Source organism: Dioscorea cayenensis, chromosome 12 (genome assembly GCF_009730915.1).
Source record: "Dioscorea cayenensis subsp. rotundata cultivar TDr96_F1 chromosome 12, TDr96_F1_v2_PseudoChromosome.rev07_lg8_w22 25.fasta, whole genome shotgun sequence".
NCBI lineage: Eukaryota > Viridiplantae > Streptophyta > Magnoliopsida > Dioscoreales > Dioscoreaceae > Dioscorea > Dioscorea cayenensis.
Window position 1 is genome coordinate 2221892 of NC_052482.1, and position 15824 is coordinate 2237715.

The 15824-nt window shown below is 31.9% G+C and overlaps 2 protein-coding genes across 2 annotated transcripts; both read right to left on the minus strand.

Annotated features, from left to right (window-relative positions):
- Positions 1–3694: 3694 nt before the first annotated feature.
- LOC120273782 (serine/threonine-protein kinase BSK1-like) lies at positions 3695–5243 on the minus strand. The gene is made up of 5 exons (XM_039280485.1): positions 5124–5243; positions 4921–5023; positions 4635–4720; positions 4188–4376; positions 3695–3939 (listed from the first exon to the last, which is right to left on the minus strand). The coding sequence occupies exons 1-5, from the start codon at positions 5241–5243 to the stop codon at positions 3895–3897; spliced, it is 543 nt and encodes a 180-aa protein (XP_039136419.1). The 3' UTR covers positions 3695–3894.
- An 854-nt stretch (positions 5244–6097) lies between these two features.
- LOC120273783 (serine/threonine-protein kinase BSK1-2-like) lies at positions 6098–6750 on the minus strand. Its single transcript, XM_039280486.1, has 2 exons — positions 6360–6750; positions 6098–6268 (listed from the first exon to the last, which is right to left on the minus strand). The coding sequence occupies exons 1-2, from the start codon at positions 6705–6707 to the stop codon at positions 6098–6100; spliced, it is 519 nt and encodes a 172-aa protein (XP_039136420.1). The 5' UTR covers positions 6708–6750.
- Between the last annotated feature and the right edge of the window lie 9074 nt (positions 6751–15824).

Genomic DNA, 15824 nt, shown 5'->3' on the forward strand with positions numbered 1-15824 from the left:
AATATTCTAAACATACTTTAGGGTTTTTTTGTGACAACATTTAGTAGACATTAATATTTGAGTTTTTTGTGACAAAAAATGTGAACACAAAAAAAAATAAAATGACCAGTGGCAAAGATTGTAATTATAATAATTTTAGTGACAAAAAAATCATCACAATTAACTTAAACAATAATGTTAATTAATTTTTTAATCACAAAAACTTCACATTTGTGACAAAATGATTGATATATAGAAAAAAAAATCATAATGTTGTAATTCTTGTAGTACAAGCATAATTTATATGGATATTATATCTAGTTTGGAGAAAGCCAGGCCTATATTTTTATTGTTTTTTTTAATTTTTTTTGTTTCTTTTTGTATTTTTATGTGAAAATACTTGTTTTATTTGGTAAATGATTGATGAATATATATATATATATATATATATATGTAGAATATTCTTCTTCGCATTGTAGATATGGGGGCTACACCAATGTGATGATGATGATGATTTAGTATTTGGGCATAGTTACTTTTAAATGTTTTAATAGGTTAATATTTTGGTGTAATAGAACAAAATTTTTTAGTATCTAATAGGTTATTTGGAAGAATTTATAAATAATAATTTTGTTTGATAAAATTATGTTAAATTTTAATTTTAAAAACCTTTTAAGTTTTAGCTATAATTACTTAAAAAAATCTATACATAATCTTTGAGATTAGGTTGGAAAAGATAGACTTTTTAATATTTTATTAATAATATAATTTACAACTATATATACTATATATTTGAACTTTTTTGTATCCAAAATTATTAACACAAAAGATAAGATGTATAACAAATGACTACACTTTGGCTAAATGAATTTTTCTCTATAACAAATAACATAAATTCGTAACAAATAGGGGTGGACATGGGCTAACCTGAGCCCATCCCAAAAAATACAAGATCTGGGCTTAGAAAGTTGGCCCAAAGATTCCGGTTGGGCTCAAATGTGTAGGCCTGATTGAATTTCGGGCTGGGTTTGGGTCAGATGAATTTTAGCCCGACCCGACCCGACCCGAGCCGGTCCGGCCTGAATAAATAAATAATATATATATAATATTATTTATAATATATATATATATATATAATATGTTTGAAAATAGTCGAATATTAGGTAGCTTTTTAGCCTTTGCTTTTGATTTTTTTAATATATAAATGTATAGGGGATGTGCTGCCTTTTTTTATAATACTTGTGGTGTATTTGATCAATTGTTTGACAAAATCTTAGGGGTTGTAGTAGTTGTTTTATTTAATTATTTTAATTATTTCATAAAAAAATATTTACTTTTTGGGTTGGGCTGGGTTGGGCCTGGGCCTAATGAAAATCAAATGAGTTGGGTTTGGACAAAAATAATTTGGCCTAGACATGGCCCAACCCAGCCCAAACTAAATATATTGGTTGCATTTTTGAGTCTAGCCCAACCCAACTCATGTCCACCCTTAGTAATAAATAATACAAAAAATACAATCACTAAAATCTTTCACATAATAAACTAAATTTGAAAAATTCCCTCTCAATGGACGAAAGCTAAGGATAAGGATAAATATTAAGCAAAATCAAACCCCTCATAGAAATAAAAGTGAGTTAATACCTTAATATTGGTGTGAAGTGCATCTACACCAAGCCCTCAATTAATCGGATTTGTCACTGAGGATACCAGCTATTCGGAGAGGACTATCACTAGTGCAATGGAATAGCAACGAACTTATTAGCAACAGAAATAGATGGGAAAATTAGGGCGCGTAAGCTCTAGCAACGGAATAGCAACTAACTTATTCTGTTGCTAAGTTTCCGTTGCTATTAATCATACTTTCGTTGCTATATTATACAATTCCGTTGGTAATGTAATAAAAACAAGTTGAACGTCTAAAGTTTTATTCCATCGGTAATCCGACGCTAATTCCGTCGCCAATGTTTACAAATAGCAACGAAACAAATCCGTAGCAATATTTCCGTTGCCTATTCCTGTATTTCTTGTAGTGCTATGGCTTGGTGGGCGCTTTGGAGAGGAGGTATCACTAGGACCAAAGAGGATTTGCTTCAAAACGAGTATCATTGTGGCTTGAAGGGATCCTTTGGAGATGCTTCGGAGAGGCTTTGGAGAGGAGGTATCTAATGAGTGTAGAATGTTCTCTTATTTTATATAATTTTATACATTCATTAGGCATGTGTTAGAAGAATATTGTGGAATTCGACATTAAACATAGTGTGTTTTGTATTCTCAGGTTTTGGGTAGTACTTAAAGACGAGTAAATGCGCAGAGTATTTATCTAAAGTACATTTAATTTAAACCATATAGATGCCTACCCAGAAGGACTATTCAATGGAAACTACAGTTGTAGTAGATGCTGAGGTTAGGGAACTTGTAGAGAAAGGCGTACTCAACGTCTAAGACTATTACTGCCACTCACATGTGTTGAACTTGTTACCATTGACTGATTGGGCCAGTGTGTCAATTTGCCAAGGTGGAAAAGCAAGGATGGTGGAGAAGTTTCTTGCAACACCAAAATAGATCTTTAGCAGCGTTTATTTTGGTCTTTTGTGGCATTTTAAAATGCAGCCAAATATGGTAATGGCGTTTTCAAAAAATGCTAGCATAAACGCCGACAAAGATCGTGTCGGTAATGTTCCAGCCATCCATGGTGTTTTTCTAAAAACGCTGCTAAAGTTCAAATTTACTAGTGTTTCGGCAAAAACGGTGTTAAAACCCTAAAGTTCATAACGTTTTTGAAAAATGTTGCGAATTAAACACTGCTAAAAACCCTTTTTGGTGTAGTAAGATATGAGGGTTTTGAAGTACCAAGTGATCTATTGTATTCGGGTTCCGTTAGAATTTTTCACAAGTAGTGAAAGTTCGAATCACAGGTAAAAGTACATTTTTGGAAGTGTGAGAAATGGTTGTGTATGAATGGTTCCACTGCCCACGTGTCCGTGGGTGTCACCCCCACTTGTTCTGCCAAAGCTTGTGCACACCCCTACCTTTCTTAGCGGCCTAACAGCATATCTTTAAGAAAAAATGAAGAGATTTGGCTTGCACCGATCAATTATCAAGTTGTCTTTTAAATATAAAGGGAATGTTATGTCTAGTTGGTCTTGTTTTCTGTTTGTGTATTAAATTGTAAAAGTCCAGTTGAGTTGACCAGAGTTTTCTGTTATGTTGTAATGTTACCTATGAACTAAAGAAGAGTAGTATTGAGATGTAACTTTTGTGAGAAATTCATCTTCAATGCTCAACAACATGGACATCCTTCACAAACTAGCTCAACTTAATTCTCAGAGAAAAGGAGACCATTGATACCAACGACCAAATGGCCTATTGGTATACGGGTCGCCGATAGAGCTCTTCACCGAGTGGTGAGAGTTCGATTCTCGGCTGAGGGCACATTTCTGGGAGATGTGAGCGGTGGTTGTGTGTGGGTGGTCCCAGCACCCATATGTGCACGGCCCCTGCTCCCACTTATTCCACCGAGGCTTGTGCACGTCCCTAACGGTTTAGCAAAGCCTTCGGACTGTTTGTTCCTTTTGTAAAAAGGAGACCGTTGATTCATGAGTCTGTTCATTTAAGGCAAAGCTGAACTTCATGTAGGAAAACCAAGGACATGCATGTATGTAGTAGCTCAGAAATTTTATATTCATATATATTCACACTTGTCTATATACGCCAACAAAAAATATTCACACTTCTCTATGTACACCAACAAATTAATGTAATAAGGAATAGTTGTTTCTGATGCAAAAGTTCACTCCAATTTTTGGCTTTTGGCAAATGTGCACGGAAATGTGATGTTCGTACAGCTTGTGTGGAGACCGGTCAAGTGTGCCTCGTCTGATATTTTGCTTTGGACTGCTCAGAAAAAGTAAGGTTTTATGCATCTTGCCCCTCAGTCCCTGGGATTGCATTAGATAGTCCCTGCATCGAATGTGAAAAAAACATCAAATGTCACTAATTTCAGGACAAAATTGGGAAGGTTATGAGATTGGCTTAATTTCCAAGAGATGATTGAATAAATATCACAGCACATAGGGCCCTTGCTGAAGTTATTTAGAAACTGCAAGCTTACAATATGCTTGACAAGAAATGCATTATTAAAAAAAACCCACACTGGTAACATATATAGATATGAAGATATCAAAACTGAAATCACAAGAGTTGCTCACTGCAGCATTGCTTTGAACTTGTGCAAGGGTTGCAATAACATCTGTTATAGTGGGTCGGTCCGTAGGACTATGTTCCAAACATTGATAAGCAAGTTTCATCAAAACAGTTGCCTCTTCAATGGAATATTCATCATTCAAACGAGAATCTAGAATAATAGGGATTTGTTTACCCAATACCAGCTCTAGTGCCTGTAAACATAAGACATGATTATAACAAATAGATCACACATTATTTTGAATACAAGTCCAGAAATGCAAAAGAAAATTTGGGTGTGCATAGTTATAATGCTTTTGGCTACTAAAGTAAATTGCTCTGTCTGCTGATTCACTTGATCCTATGCTTAATTAAAATTGAAGAAAAATCTGTCTAAAAGAGAATCAGATGAAGAAAAGAAGCATAAATTAATTAATATATGGGATATATGGCATGTATAAAAGCCCAATTACCTTGTCTCCTGGAAGTTGCTTTCCGCTAAGTAGATCTTGTAGCAGAATGCCAAAGCTGTATATCATACTTTCAGGAGTGACCATTCCTAAAAAAAGAAAAAAATTTCTTCTTTTAGTAGGAATGGTTCACACAATTATTTGTCTAAGACCTTTAATAAAAATACAAAACTACTTAATAATATTTTCTTTACTAAAAGGAAATCATAGCATATGTAGACAACTATAACATGGTCAAATGTGCCTGCCAATTATGACAAATGAATTTCAAGCAATGATAGGTTAATACCCATTATGCACTCTGGAGGAGTGTAAGAAATGTTAGTGCGGTAACATCTACCTTCTTTGTGATTTTTTGCAAGACCGAAACAAGAAAGACAAGGATTGCCGGTCTGCAAAAGAACAAAAAATCTAAGGTTGCTAGTTTTATTAATAAGTTTCATTAGTATTATCTAAAGATCTATTTCTTTTAAAAATAATAACTAACATGACCTTATCAAGGAGAACTTTATTTGGATTTAGATCAAAATACAGAGTTCGTGCTTCATTGATACAATATTCCAAGGCTTCTGCTATATAGCATGCAACTCTTAAGCGCATAGACCACTCCATGGTCCTATTTCTAGCTGTAGAAACAATCAGAAATTATTTAACATCTTAAAACATGATGGAATGAAGATACATGGAAAATTTGTACAAGATGCTTAGATGCTTATGGAACTTGTTATCATTCTCAAGAAATAAAATCAATCAACATAAAGAAGCACATGTAAATCTATGAAAACTCAAATGAAAGTGATGGCACAACAAACAAAAAGATATACCATTGACATCGTCAACACACCAGAGCAAGTCTAATTGTAAGCAGGATATGATGAGCTACATGTCCTTACGGGGTTTTAAAGCTTCCAAAGATAGAGTGAAAATAATTGACACTCATTTTTTTAGAAATACATGGCTTCTTTTCTCACATGTTACTCCCTGAGTTTGATTTCCCAAACAGTAATTTATTTTTGTCTCTAATCACTCAATATAAACTCTGGTTTAATTACTAGTCTTAAATATATAATTATTGAATGAGATTACTAATTGCTTATCCACCTTTTAAAATGATTACTAATTGCTCCAAGAATTAAATCTCATGAATTTTGTTAGCATTAACAAAAACTAATTAAAAAAACAGCCAAATTTGTGCATACCAATTCAAGCCCAGAGCATCAAACAGTGATCACTAAAAAAAGAATTCTAAACTCCATTCAAGCATATGACATCAAGAAATAACCAAGAATCTACTAAAAAAGAATCCTAGACTCCACTCAATCGATTCAAATCACATTCAGAAATAACAAAGAATCAACACAGAACCAAGAATCACATTAAGAAATAGCAAACAATCAACACAGAACCAAGGATCACATTAAAAAGCAAAGAATCAACACAGAAACAAATCAAGAACAAGAAGCTAGCTAGTATACAAGGGAGAGAAGAGAACAAATCATACACTTGGAAAGATGAGTGGCGAGTGAATCATTGGGCATGAACTCCGCAACAAGAAACCGCTCATCCGCATCGCAGCAGTACCCAATCAAGTTCACAAGCCTCCGGTGTCTCAACCTTCCCCCTCTAATCGCCATCTCCTACAAAACACCCCCATTCCAAACATACATCTCACCAACAATCACAACAAGATCAACAAGAAACAATTGGACTAATTAAACAAGAACAAACCCTAAACTGCGCTTCATCAGGCCAGGCCAACAAGGTGAACCTCTTGACGGCGATTCGCTGGCCCCCAGGAAGGCGGCCCCTGTGAGTGTTGTTTGTGATTTCACCGCCGCCTTTTGAGAGAAAGTTCTGGAAGATGAATCCATCCGTCGCCACCATTAGCTCCCGAAGAGTGTACTGGCGGAAGGGCGCTGTTCCCTTTTGATGTTGTTCGGTGATTTTGTTCCATCCGTCTTGTGAGAGGGCCATCACCTCGGCGGGGTTGACATTAGTGTCTGGGGCGTCGTGGTGGTCGTCGTTGTCGGAGTCGGGGTTCTGCGGTTGGTGGGCGGTGGAAAAGCAGCAACCCATCAACGGCGGTGGGTTGGGAAATGGGAATGATTGTGGTGGTGAATGATGTTGTTTGGAGCGCGCGGAGAAGATGATCACTGTTGTTTGTTCAGTCCATCCTTTTATACTGTTTCCAGGCAACTTCTTTTATTTATTTATTTATTATTATTATTTTTTATGATAAAAATTTAATTATTTGATTTTGAAAATATAATACTCCATATTAGTCTAGTAACATCACATAATAATGAGCTGCTCCTAATTTTGGTTATCCTAGAGACATCTGGGGGTGTTTTTTTTTTTCCTTTTTTATGTTGTGTGTTTCTTTGTGTCAGTCTTTTGTTTTTAATCTGTTAGTGCCTTTTTGTGTTTATTATTTTTCAATTCCCATGTTTAGTGGACTGTTTTGTTTTTATTCTGTGTTATTGTTGCACTCCATTTTTCTTTTTAATAAAATATGATTTATATTATTTTTAAAATAAAAATGAATAATTAATCAATTGAATAGTAGTGGGTCAATGGTGCGAGTAAATTTACGGTAGAATTTCTACTATAGTCTTATTTGAGAGAAATCATATTCACTATTGTCATTGTTACATTGTAAAAAAAAAAGTATTAGTTAAGATTGTGTATGGTTTTAATTAATTTATTATATTTATATTTTAACACAAAATTCAAAATTTTGCTTTGATGCATATATATATATATATATATGGAGACATTTATGAATGGTGGACGTCTATCTCCTCTTGTTAGAAAAAGCTAGAGTTGTCTTTTCTAAATAGTATATTATCATATGATATTTATTTTGGTACATTGGGGGGTTGTATTTTTTTTATTTAAATGTGGATAAAGTACAGATTTATTGAAATAAATTAGAAGTACAAGGAAAGAGTCAACTCTCACCGACAGTGAGAGAAAGTAAAGAAACAACATAACACATTAAAATAAAAAGAAGAACATACAGATAAAGGCAAGGCGATGGAAAAATATCGCTCCCAGCATCTCGAGACTAGCAAAGTATTTTTTTGTTACACGTGTATTTTTGTTTTCTTCATGCAACTTGAACTTTTTATTAAAAACAAAATTGCAACTTTTGACTTTGTTACACGTGTTGCGTAGTTTTGAAGGTCAAATAGTTTGAGGAAATTGCAACTTTTATATGTTAATATGGGAAGAATTTTGGTTGATTATTTAAGTGTTGGTTTTCCACGATGTTACGTTGGTCATTGTGCTGGTGAACCATTTTCTTTTTCGGCTCTTCACTCCTTGATTATAAGAGGCTGTTTAGTTTACAATAATAATATATTACTATGGTAATATATTATCATGGTAATAAGGTCGGGAATGTTATATATCTGGTTGAAAATTTATATTAATGGTAATTTTTCATTACAATATTTGGTTAGTCATAATAATCACCCAAGTAATATGTCAAATTTATCAAGATACCCCTATATATAAAATTTTGAAAAATTTAATTTCAAGTATTTAAATAAATAAATAATTAAATTATAATATCAAAATTTATTTTTTGCACAATTTTTTAAAATACTTTTGTATTTACCAAAATACCCTTACATATAAAATTTTGAAAAGTTAAATTAAAGTATTTAGATAAATGCATAATTAAAATATAATATCAAAAAAAATTTTGGACAATTTTTTTAAAATATTTTTGTATTTACCAAAATACCCTCTACATATAAAATTTTGAAAATTTTAAATTAAAATATTTAGATAAATACATAATTTAAATATAATATCAAAAATTATTTTTTTGCACAATTTTTTTAAAAATACCTTTGTATTTACAAAATACCACTACATATTAAAATTTTTGAAAAAAACTTAATTTAAAGTATTTTGATAAATAAATAATTAAATTATAATATCAAAAATAATGAGGGAAAATAAAAATTAGGGTTTTGATAATGAGTATAATAAAGAATTAGATTAAATTAGTGTGTGTATAATTGAAAAAAGAAATATTACACATTACCATCCTGGTAATCTAGATGAACACTTGTTTTGGTGGTAATTAGAGTATCAAAGTGTTTGATTGTATATTAAGATGAGCTACATATATCACCTTTTAGGTTGAAGTTCAATTATTTTAATGGACCAATCTGGATATATAAGGGATATTGGAGAGATTTTCTTTTGAATTCTTTGTTAAAACATTTAGTTAGAGCAGAATATATAATTATATTTTTTTCAATTTTTTTCAAAAACAGAAGAAAGTGATGATTTTATTTTCTTTGCTTCATGTTCTGCACCCTAGCCTTAGGATATGGTAATATTTTTCTTCTTTCAATTCCATTTTGGAACTTAGTCAAAAGTAATTTGAATCTAATTTATGAAAACAAAAAATCTTCTAACTTTGATTCAAGAGTTTTAACTGCTAAATGTTTAATTCATTAATTTCACTTCCCCTAGTTAATTTGCAATCTCTACATTCTCACTAGGAGATTACTCTTTTTATATTAATTAATCTCTTTCAAGTGATCTTTAATATTCTTTTTTTAGTTTATAATCATCTATTTTTCTTTTTTGCTAAACATCATACTTTCAACTCTTTTTAAATAACTAGAACATCTCTACATTCAATCTTACAAATAAGTCAACTAGTAAGATGACTTCCTAAAATAAGCCATTAAATCCCAACTCCAATCACATCTAATATTATATATATTTATATATATTTCGCCAAATGTGACAAGTGTAATATTGGACAGACTAGAGGAGACTTATACACAATAACTAATGGCTTTAGAAGATCATTCCATATTTTTCTGGCTGCAAGAGATTATTCAATATGGCCTTTCTTACATCATGTTGACCACAAATTAGATGATGCACTCATCGGATCTATATTTTTTTTCATCTTTAAATTGTCAAAAGCAATTTCTTATGTCTAGAGCTAGAAAAGAAGATGATAAATTACTTATATACTTTGAGAAAAAAAATTGTATTTTTTTTTCAATTTTGTGGACAAAACTATGTTTGAGATTAGTAGGCCTGGAAGATCACATAAAAAACCTCATAGAACCTTCCGTGTGTTACCTTCTACCCCTACCTTGCCATCTCCATGATGAGGCTTAAGCATATTTTTCAATTCTTGTTTTAAATTTGTGTGCAAGTTAAATAATTATAAACCCAGCCCAATAAATGCAAAGAGGTAACTTTCACCCCATTATGAAGTGGTGAGTGCAACCCCATTTGCATTATTTTCTAAATTTTCACTTTCACTGTCCAAACAAAAGAAGTGATTAATGATTTCTATATGAAAACTTCACTTCAACCGAAGTGGCACTTTAAGATTTTCATCACTTTGGTGAGCTACTTTTGAACCAAACATACACACATATATACATATATATATATATTGCATAAATGAATCCAAGTGGGCCGATATGAAATGGTGTTGCTCTCCTTTATACTCTGCTCTCACGTAATTTCCACTTTTATCATGATGATTATTAATTTTTAATAGATATTATGCTTAAGTTATACTAAATATTTTACAGAAATTTATTTTTAAGAACTTATAATATTTACAATATTATCATTGATTTTATGACTGAGCAGAGGATAATTCTCAAGAAAGAAGATGTAACTTGGTAAAATTTTCTCAACTTAATTGTAATAGTTTACATGCATTTGATTGATTTTTAAACATCCAAATTATCATCCTTACTGTCTTTTATCACTTAAGACTGAGTAATGCTATACTTACACAAGTGGTATCACAAATAGCTCTCCCAAATGATGTGGCATCTATGTCATCAACTCTCTTTTTCTTTTTAGTGGACTTGACATCATTCTTTTTTAGTGTATCTCTTAATATAACAAATTATGAGCTTATTTTGGTTCTTAAGCTATTGGTTTTCTTGTGTTCTTCATATTGATCTATATGATTCTCACTGGACTTAATCTTCTTCTTCTTCTAGAGAATGCAAGTTTTGGCTTCATAAATGGGAGAGTGAGAAATTTTAAGAAGATCTTTCAAATAATTGAACTCATCCTAGGATCTAAAATTAAGAAACTAAGGTTTTGGGATAGTGATAGCAAAGGCAAAGTATGGGGCATCAAACCCCCTCTTTGTTGTACTTTCAATTGTTGTAGATGCTACAGAGATGGCACACCTCCTAGCTGTGCTAAGGAGATCTATCACAATAGTCAATGGGGTGGCGAGGAATATTTGGTACTAGAAATTGAGTTTGGGATTGATGGAGATATTATGATCTTGAAGTTGCGGTTGACACTCAAGTGTTGGGGATTAGATCACTCTAATAATGAGAACTCAGAAGGATGCTTGAGATTTTACAGCTGAAGATACTGTAACAGTACTGTTTATGTATACGGTCACCTATACGGGCGCATGCCAAGTCCGCATGACTCTTTAGGAGTATTGTGCAGGCTCTTGTGTGGGCGCACACCTTCCCGTATACACGTAGCAAATTAATGTTCACATATACAATCTCCTATATGGGTGCATTCCAGTCCGCATGATTCTCTGGACAACCAATGCGGCATCTTATGTGGGGAACACTTCCCTGCACAGTTTTTTGGATGCGCTATGAGGCCTCGTATAAAGTCGTTACGCCATATGCTTGCCTGTATGCTTCCCTATACTTTCACAAAAGCTCCAAAAACACCTCAAACCCCCTTTGAGTGTTAGAATGTGATATAAACCAATAAAACAAGCTAATTAACAACATAATTTGAGCGTGAAAAACCCCTTCAAATCGGGGGAAAAAACCACAGGACTCGTTAGAGCCTTTTCACCTATTCATTACATCAACAATAGGATAACAAGGGGTTTCTCTCTAGATACAACTAGAGGATTACAACAAGAAGGCATAACAAGTCAGGAGCTTACTCTCAACAACACATACATCATCACTCAAAGATGGATAACTTTGATAATACCATCAAGAAAAGATCAAAGGAAGATCAAACCCGGTATGTTAGGAGAGCTACCCGTAAGGATTCACTACCCAAAATCTGGGTGAAGTCTGACACCTTTTGCGTCTGATCGTCTTGCTCGCTCAACCCTAATCCCCTTTCTTCTTCCTCTTTTTCTTGGTTTCCTTGCCCTCTTTCTTGCTTTTTGACCCCTCTCACTCATTCTTTCTCTCTCTCACTTGGTTTTCATCCCTAATGGCAAAAATTACCATTGTGCCCTCAAGTGGCTTCACTGTTGATGTAATTTTTTTTTATTTAAGTATTGGGTTGAACCCAATTTTATTATTTTAGCCCACAAATGAGCTGAACCCAACATAAAACTACCCTAAGAAGGTGTTCATACCTTATGCAATCGTTACATGGGTAACACATGGGTGAGCTATTTGGAAACTTGCAAAATAAGCTATTCGGGGAATTTTGTTTGTTGGGAAAGTATAGCATTACTATGTATAAAAATATCTTAATTATAAGGGAAAATTACTGTTTACCCCTCAAGAATTTCAAAACTTTCAAAACAGCCCCTGTGAGTTTTGAATACCTCATAAAGCCCTTCCTTTATTTTTCACTTCCTTTTTGCCCCCTGCATTATGAAATTCCATTATTGCCCTTAAACCTTTTTGCATACATTTTTCATTCTTTTTTGCATTCCTTTTTGCATGTACTCATTTCTTAAACAGAGAACTCATTTTTTAAACAGAGAGTTCATTTCTTAAACAGAGAGCTCATTTCTTAAACAGATAGCTAATTTCTTTAAACAGAAACCTCATTTCGTAAATAGAAAACTCATTTTTTAAACATAAACCTCATTTCTTAAACAGAAACCTCATTTTGTTAAACAAAAAACTCATTTTTTAAACAGAAACAGTGATATTTAAATATAAAAACCAATATTTACGTGACAAATTAATCCTGGGTATAAAAACCAATTGATCTTGGCAACTCGTACATATTTAAATAGAAACAATGATATTTAAGCACTTTTTAAAACGTAAACGCAATATATTAAACAGAAACATCGATAGTTAAACAAAGACAAAGAAGCATAAAGACAGTCATTCTTTATTATATGGAGTTAACGATATTTACATTAAAAATTTAATAAGTTTGTGGAAAATAATTTAGGTTAGCATGATTACATTATAACTACAAACAAACTTATAACAACAAACAAAAAAATTTAGGTTAGCATAAAGAGTAATACATGTACTCATTTCTTAAATAGAGAACTCATTTCTTAAACAGAGACCTGATTTTTTAAAACAAAAACCTCAATTTTTAAACAGAAAACTCATTTCTTAAATAGAAACCTAACATAAATCTCATTTCTTAAACAGAAAACTCATTTCTTAAACAGAAACCTCATTTTTTTAAACAATAAACTCATTTTTTTAACAGAAACATTGATATTTAAACAGAAAAAGCAATATTTACGTGACAAATTAATCCTGGGTATAAAACCAATTAATCTTGGTCACTCGTACATATTTAAATAGAAACAACGATATTTAATCTTTTTTTAAACGTAAACGCAATATATTAAACAGAAACATCGATAGTTAAAAAAAGACAAACCAAGCATAAAGACGGCTCGTTCTTTATTATATAGAGATAACGATATTTACATTAAAAAAATTTAATAAGTTTGTGGAAAAGAATTTAGGTTAGCATGATTACATTATAACTACAAACAAACTTATAACTACAAACAAAAGAATTTAGGTTAGCATAAAGAGTAATACATGTACTCATTTTTTAAATAGAGAACTCATTTCTTAAACAGAGAACTCATTTATTAAACGAGAGTTCATTTTTAAACGAAAACTTTTTTTTTAAAAAACAAAAAACCTCATTTCTTAAACAGTAAAAACTCATTTTCTTAAATAGAAACCTAACATAAATCTCATTTCTTAAACAGAAACCCTCATTTTTTAAAACAATAAACTCATTTTTAAATGTAAACATTGATATTTAAACAGAAAAAGCAATATTTACGTGACAAATTAATCCTGGGTATAAAAATCAATTAATCTTGGTCACTCGTACATATTTAAATAGAAATAACGATATTTAATCTTTTTTTTTAAACGTAAACGCAATATATTAAACAGAAACATCGATAGTTAAAAAAAGACAAAGAAGCATAAAGACGGCCGTTCTTTATTATATAGAGATAACGATATTTACATTAAAAATTTAATAAGTTTGTGGAAAAAAATTTAGGTTAGCATGATTACATTATAACTACAAACAAACTTATAACTACAAACAAAAGAATTTAGGTTAGCATGAAGAGTAATACATGTACTCATTTCTTAAATAGAGAACTCATTTCTTAAACAGAGAGTTCATTTTTTAAACAGAGAGCTCATTTTTTTAAACAAAACCTCATTTCTTAAACAGAAAACTCATTTCTTAAATATAAACCTAACAGAAATCTCATTTGTCAAAAAGAAAACTCATTTCTTAAACAGAAACCTCATTTTTAAAAGCGAAAGAACTCATTTTTAATGAAACATTGATATTTTAAACAAAAACAATATTTACGTGACAAATTAATCCTGGGCATAAAAACCAATTAATCTTGGCCACTCATACATATTTAAATAGAAACAACGATATTTAAGCTTTTTTTTAAACGTAAACGCAATATATTAAACAGAAACATCGATAGTTAAACAAAGACAAAGAAGCATAAAGATGGTTGTTCTTTATTATATAGAGATAACGATATTTACATTAAAAATGTAATAAGTTTGTGGGAAAAAAATTAGGTTAGCATGATTACATTATAACTACAAACAAAAGAATTTAGGTTAGCATGAAGAGTAATGCATGTACTTATTTCTTAAACAGAAAACTTATTTTTTAAACAGAACCTCATATTTTAAATAGAACCCCATATTTTAAACATAAGCCTCTTGTTTTAAATAGAAACTCATTACACCCAAGGGCATTATAGTCAAATTCTGTCACACTTGCCACAACTTCCCATGCAAGGATAATTTCGTCCAAAAAAATCAAAATTAACTCTATCAATCACTGTTAGATGCTTGGGGGGTTTAAAAAATCATTGTATTCAAAAAGAAGGGGTTTTTATGGATATTCAAATTTAGGGGGTGAATATGTGCATATTGCAAACTTTGGGGGTGTTTTTAGCAATTTTCACTAATTATAATAATGAAAAACTAAAATACTTTCAATATTACTGAAGTTTAATATGTAAATTAATATATATATAATTACATTTTACAAATATTTATTTATTTATTTTTATAAAGTAGATAAGCTATTTTTCTCAATTAATCAAGAGCGTGAGGGGTAGTTTGATACCTTAATCTCTCATTCACCAAGGAAAAGAGTTACCCTCACCTTTTCACATTAATGTGAAGATGGTGCAAATATATATTTATTAAAATCATAAAAATATTTACTACAATTACATCTAATTTATTAGGCCACTTTAATTTCCTCATATCCTCAATTCAATATGAGCTTTTGTGAGAGTTCCAAAAGTTCAAGCTCAGCCAACTCCACTTGAGCAAGTGCAGCATGCACAGCCTTCTCCGCTGCCTCTAAGTCCTTGTGCTCTGCCACAAAGACCTTGAGACCATGGACAGCATTCTTAATTACTCCAACCTTAGCAATGGCAGAATGATTCAAGAAATAAATGGTTTGAAGAAACTTTTTCTTTTCTTTGCATGGAGCATTAATTCATCACAAAGAGCATCAAAACTCTGAAGCAATGGTTCTACAGCAATATTGGCAACTGGACATGCAACAGCAGCACACCAAATGACAATGCTCAAAAACACCAAGTTAAAAACCCTCATTGAAACCTCCGAGTTCCGAGAGCTTCTTGTTGAGTTCTTGATCTCGGAGACCAAGTTCATTGAGACTTGCACTTGTATGACTAGCAATGGACTCGATGGACTCATCGGTGAACCGAGAAACTCCAGCGATGAGGCTGTTCAATGTGTCAAGTGTGACCGTTGGGTATGATTGTTGTTCAAGTCTAGTTGAGAGGTGGAGAATGTGTAATGAATTCTCAACAAACAAGTCACCAAGATAGTTCTAGATTCAAATCGAGACCAATTTCCATTATCAAAAGCAACTAAGCAATGATATATTGATGAGCATTCAAGCAGAGCAATCAACAAAACATCACAT

Excerpts from the sequence above, each read along its gene's own strand:
- LOC120273782 (XM_039280485.1), bottom strand. The coding sequence starts at position 5,243 with ATGGAGTGGTCTATGCGCTTAAGAGTTGCATGCTATATAGCAGAAGCC. Across the intron at positions 4,721-4,920 it reads TCCTCCAGAGTGCATAATGG|GAATGGTCACTCCTGAAAGT; the intron begins GTATTAACCTAT and ends TTCTTTTTTTAG. Across the intron at positions 3,940-4,187 it reads AAGTTCAAAGCAATGCTGCA|GGACTATCTAATGCAATCCC; the intron begins GTGAGCAACTCT and ends CATTCGATGCAG.
- LOC120273783 (XM_039280486.1), bottom strand. The coding sequence starts at position 6,707 with ATGGGTTGCTGCTTTTCCACCGCCCACCAACCGCAGAACCCCGACTCC. Across the intron at positions 6,269-6,359 it reads CTGATGAAGCGCAGTTTAGG|GAGATGGCGATTAGAGGGGG; the intron begins GTTTGTTCTTGT and ends GGTGTTTTGTAG.